The sequence below is a fragment of the Gossypium arboreum genome, chromosome 3 (assembly GCF_025698485.1).
Source record: "Gossypium arboreum isolate Shixiya-1 chromosome 3, ASM2569848v2, whole genome shotgun sequence".
Taxonomy (NCBI): Eukaryota; Viridiplantae; Streptophyta; class Magnoliopsida; order Malvales; family Malvaceae; genus Gossypium; species Gossypium arboreum.
In genome coordinates this window covers 118,625,499-118,631,488 of record NC_069072.1, presented here as the reverse complement: position 1 = coordinate 118,631,488, position 5,990 = coordinate 118,625,499, and the positions used below count along the sequence as shown (strand labels likewise).

General features: G+C 32.9%; 1 protein-coding gene across 1 annotated transcript; it reads right to left on the bottom strand.

Annotated features, from left to right (window-relative positions):
• Positions 1 to 3,690: 3,690 nt before the first annotated feature.
• Positions 3,691 to 5,688, bottom strand: LOC108474995 (uncharacterized). Its single transcript, XM_017777017.2, has one exon. The coding sequence runs from the start codon at positions 5,139 to 5,141 to the stop codon at positions 3,879 to 3,881; it is 1,263 nt and encodes a 420-aa protein (XP_017632506.1). The 5' UTR covers positions 5,142 to 5,688; the 3' UTR covers positions 3,691 to 3,878.
• Positions 5,689 to 5,990: the final 302 nt, after the last annotated feature.

The window sequence follows — 5,990 nt, the reverse complement described above, 5'->3', positions numbered from 1 at the left end:
ACCCAGGTACTTCTCAGAAGAATATTTATACAGAGCCTACTTTCAACGAATTCCTCTTTAAACAAACACTTATCATTTTTCCCAAAATGGTTATTCATAAATACCACTCTTTGGTGGATAAGTATTAACTGATCTTAAATTTGGGGGATTCCCATACTGAATTTGATAACTAACAGACTACCAATTAGATCATATCCCGAATCAAACCCAAATAAAACTAATACTGATTATGAAATGTTCTAGATCATTCGAAAGAATTCCAAATGTCTATGTTTCATAACACAAGAACTCCCAAATTGACAAACAACTCAGATTCCAAATAACCTCAGAACGAGACATGAAACTATTCAGAGATGGCGGATACCAGATAACTCAGATTTCATCCTTAAATAGCATAGACAAACTCAAACCAATTAACACTTATACCTTTCATAACTATGAATATGCCAATATCCTATACCGATAGACTACTATGGTGGATTCCCTCTTTATAAATACAGATACATACTTTCTTTTAGGAAATGCCCTTTAAAAATCATTTAATTTCATCACTAAACTAACCAACCAAGTTAACTTCAAACGTATCAGATCCTTATTATAGAATTATCTATCAAATAAATCTCAAAACTTACTCAGATATTGCTAAAAAGGCAGATAACCAGATTTTTTCACACAGACGTCACTGAATACACCACATAGGCGTTATAGGATTCACCACAGAGGTAATATAAAACACGGCACTAAGGCTTAGCAGATCACGCTACATAGGCATCAGACAAAGTCACATGTTTACTGTCTCAGCAGACTTTCACAGAAGGTTCCATGGGTTTTCCCCTCATGGACTTATACATATCTTTATGTTGTGATTTGCCAGTCCGGTTTATACCTTACCGAAGGCATCACCATGAATATTCTTATTATCATATTATGTCATATGTCTCAACCATATGGACTTACACATCCTCATGTCATGAGCTATCAATCCAGTCTTCATCTTACTAGAGGCATCACCATGAGTGTTTTCGTTGTCATATAATGCCATGGGTCTCTTCCACATAGAATTACACATATCTTTTTATCGTGATCTATCTATCTGGTTGGCAATATAACTGCGCTACCAGAGGCATCACAAAGGGATGTTTTACTTAGAAGTTACTTGCCCAGATTTGTTCACATACTTGACTGATTCTTACTTTCTCATATAAGATTTCACATGTATACTTACCATTTAACATCTTATTAAAATAGTAATTCACACATATCATTCTTACACATGCAGAACTTTCCAATACTTCGCATACACGTTTACCAACTATCCGAGATGCTATCATCATGTATACCTCTACTTGAACAGTTCACATGCAGGAGCCACGATAGAGACTCACCTATACTGTAGCTTGGAGTTCCAAACTAGAACATCCTTCCCGAACCAGTAGTAGCAGCAACTGCTAAAAAGAAAATGGAATAACCATAAAATCTCATTTACAGATAATTTTCTATCATCTCATCTACAGATGACCCTCATGCAGGGACTCTTACTCATATCATACTGTTTAATGCTTCTTAATAGCCTTATTCTTTCAAAAACTGAACATGTAGAGCTATCAATCTTACTAAGAGGTGGAACACCCCCTGGTTATTCAAAAACCTTAGCTTTCAACTTAATAAAGGAGACAATAGCATAATAGTTTTAAAATAAGAACTAGAGAGTAATATTGAAGCAAGAAAAACCATTCAGACAAAATATATATACACCTAATTCCCCTTAGTGGAACTTGACAAGTGTTGATTGTATCCTGAATTTGTACAAATGTTATTTGACCAATCAATTCAGTTGGCTCCTAACTAGATCACGTTAAAAAACCCAAATAAGACAGTTTTTAGGCAAACTGGGTGTACTATACATTTGGAGGTAATTCTCACCAAGCTTACTCTTCGCTTGTCACACTCTTTTCTTAAATAGCATAATACCCTAAGATAAAATCTTTAATTAACTCTACAGCCGATACTTTATGCCAAACTCCAATCCATTAGAAGACTGTTAATTGGTGGACCATGCTACGCTAAATAGATAAGTTCACATCTGCATGCCTTCTTCTTAGATTTGCCAGATTTGGGGTGTGACAGGAGATTTCTTACTATTTGGAGGGGAAGCCATTGGAAATAGTCGTTGTGGGGTAGCCGTTGGGAAAAACGTGTCCATTTTACTAACTGAGCAAGAAAACACATCCAACTAGAATAGTTTTCCTGCCAAATCTACTGAAAATGCGTCAATATAATTACTGAACACTAAAATTTTATGTGAACAATCAATATAATGTGTAGGTATGAAACTATTAATAAATCAATTTATATACATTTGTTTTCTTTTCAAATGAATGAAAGTTATATTAAAACAAAAATCATTTACATATAAAGAATTTTATACATATATAATATAAAAATTTATTATGAAGTCAGTCTATTCCTATGTATTTAAGGTAATTTTTATCGCTTAATTATAAAAAGTTCTAAAATAGTTATTTAATTATTTTTTAATCATCATTTATGAAAAGTTACAAAATTGTCATTCAACTATTCTAATTTGTCTCTTTTTCTTCTTTTTTTTTGTTATATACCTCAAAATTCAAGATAATTAGGTGACCAAAAAATTACTAATAACCATTTTGTAAGTTTTATAATTCAATAGCCAAAAATCATAGTTAAGTGACTACTAATGTAATTTAATCTAGATAGAAAAATATGAAAAATGATTATTATATTTTATGTATATTATATATTTCTATAAAAAATTATTTAATATAATTATATACTATGTTTAAATAGATTATCTATCTACTCAAAATAAACGCTGAAATAAATTTATCAACATTCATTAGGTAATAAAATTAAATTAAAATTAGGATTAAAAATTAATGTGTACAGTAAAATATTAAAAAATAAATATTAAAAAAGATATATCAATTTTTAGAATTACAAAAATATATATATACTATTTGAGTACCAAATACTAGCCATATATTTATTAATCATTCCTAACATAAAATAAAATTAAACTAATAAAAATTAAAAGTATATCTTTTAAATTGAAAAATGAAAAATTATTTTAAAAATTAGAATTGCATGGATATTAACTTCAAATATTTAAAGTTGAATAGAAGATTACTACATATATAAGTTTCATATGTGCAATTTGTTCTTTTTTCTTTAATGGTCTTTTGTGTATGCTAACAATTCTAAAATGCAATAAGATTAAATATCTCAAAAGATAATTTTATAATATGAGAAAATGTTAATAAAATATAAAAAATAGAAATTGTTTTGTAAAAATATAAAATATAGAATAGTCTTTAATCTTTCGTTGTTAGTTAAAAGAGGAAGGAATCCTACATTGTCTATTTTTTAAATTTTATTTCCACATTAATTGGTGGTACTAAAAAAAAGATAGTATTGTCACTTTGGGTTTTTATAAAAGTTTATTCTCGTAAATTTTTAAAAATTTGGTTTATTTTTGTAACATTTAAAAAAAACTTTTTTTAAAATTTAGTTCTAGCACAGGCAAAAGCACATCCATGTCAACACGCTTTTACCTGACACAAGGAAAAATATGTTGATGTGAAGCATTTTTCTATCTTAAAAACGTGTCCACGTTAGCATATTTTTAAATTTTCAGTCTATACTCATAATTACTTTTAGAAACGAATCATTTTCGTAAAAAATTTCAGAAATAGGCTTCATTTATACATAACCCTATATAAGAAATTAAAAATTGGTTTTTTGTTCATGAAATCGTATTGGAACATAATAATATTATATATACATATAGATCTCTCTCTCACACTTTAAACATGTTTCACTCTGCTTAATCAAACGTCCCTTCAACCCCACCATTGATGCACTGCGACACCTTCATCCCTTAACTTCCCATACAAAGCCAAGCATTCCCAGTAAGCCCTTCTGCTCATGTTCTTTCTTCCACCAAGTCCTTTAGGTTTGCATTCCAAGAACAGCTCATCAACCAATCTAATAGCCTTGCTCTTCACCATATCTTCAACCACTTCAGCCTCAGCCTTCATCACTACATACTCTTCGTCCTTCACGTTCTTCCGCAGCCAATCTGACATCCCAGTCTCCGCCGCAGTCTGCGGCACCTCTTTAGAGTCCTTGGTTAGTGTCTCGATCTTGTACATCTCGAACTTCAGATTCCTTGTGGGATAATTCTTGACAAACCAGGTGGTGGCACTGCCGCCATCTTTCTTAGGCAAGCCTACATCAATGAAAACCCGACGGGGGTAGCTTTCGAGTGAGTCCCCCAATAGATCTGGCAAATATTTCGTTCGTTTAAGGTAAGTTCTGGACGTCCCTGAGGATGCTCTTGGTGGTTCAAGAAGAACGTCTTCCAATTTCTTCAATGCTGCCCGTTTCGCTTCTGATGTATTATACCCCAAAAGCCGCCTTTGGGAACTTGCGATCGGTCGAGCATTCTCAACCTTTTTCATCACAAAAAGGTTGGAATTTAATTTCCTGAAGTAAACAATCTTGTAATTAGACGGCTTATTGAATGAAAGCGATGAGTCCAGCTGCTGAATAGCAACAATACCGCCAACTTTGAGACTCCGGTCGATGAATTCGACGGTGGATTGAATGTTTTTAGTGAAGATGAAATCGAAGGACTCGTCAGGGATTAACATTAGTCGATCAAAGTCATTTGTAGAACTGAATTCCATATCAGTTTTGGTTAGGAAGGAATTTCCCTGAATGGATTCTTCATCATAGTCATCGCTTAACAATAGTCCTTTGTTTCCCGGTTTCAGAATACCTTCATTGTTCAAATCATTGTACAGCAATATCAGAGATCCCAGATTAATGGGATCAGCGTCCTCAGGGACAACTTCAGGCTTGACTGTATAAACAGGCAGAGCGGGTTCGTCGTTGACGATAAATCTTATTCCCGACCAAGGAAGCAAAAATAAGGTCAAAGCCAAAACCGTTAAGAACCGAGCAAGAAGCTTAAAAACCCTAGAGCGAGGAACTTTGAAGATCAATTGTGCACCAGACTGCAAATTAATGCCATTTTTCAAGGCTTTATGCTTGTTTTTATGGAATTTGTTGAGAAGTCCATAAATAATACGGACAGCCATTGATCCAAATGATCGATTAAAACACAAACAAAAAAGGGCTTACAAATCCAATCACAAAAATTCAGAAAACAAAGGTGATCAAAGGCAAGGTATATTGTAAGAGAAGAAAAATAGAAAACTTTCCCGGAAAAGAAAATCGAGAGATAGCATATTAAAGTAAAACAAGGAAGAGATTATAACAGGCGAGAAACAAAGGAAGGAAGAAGGCAAAACTTAGCGAGTGCAAAATCGAGCGGCAGTGTGATTTCCACCCACGAGAGCCACACGATTACTTTGCAACCTCGCCCAAAGTAACAACAATTCCTTCATACGCTGAACCTCCATTGTTTTATCCATTATTTCCCAGTGTTGGATTTCATACATCAACCTCCAAATGATTCTTAACGAAACATCGCTAAAACACCAGCTAGAGAGAGAGAGAGAGAGAGAGAGAAAGAGATCTTCTGTTGTGTTCTTCTATCTTCTACTTCTACTTCTCTTTTCCCCCTTTGTTGTTTTCGTTGTGCTCTCTCATTTGGTTGGAAATCAAAGAGAAATTTTAAGGGAAGAGATGTGAAGGCTTTCGTTGCTGTCTTGGAAATGGCCTAAAAATGGATGGTTTCGCGACAAATATGTTAAGCCATTGCTCTGCTTCTCCTTTCTAACCGCTAAGCCTTTTATTTTCTTACAACCTATGTTTTCATATGCACTGCCTATCCTGTTCCGTTGCTTTGTAGTTTCTTTTAAATAAAATTTTAGTCTTATATAAACATATTTTAAAATTTATTTAAAACATATATAATATTTTATTATGGGATAAATTCTTAAAATATAAATGAATTTTGGTTGAATGAGTAATGTTATACATAG

Excerpts from the sequence above, each read along its gene's own strand:
- LOC108474995 (XM_017777017.2), bottom strand. The coding sequence starts at position 5,141 with ATGGCTGTCCGTATTATTTATGGACTTCTCAACAAATTCCATAAAAAC.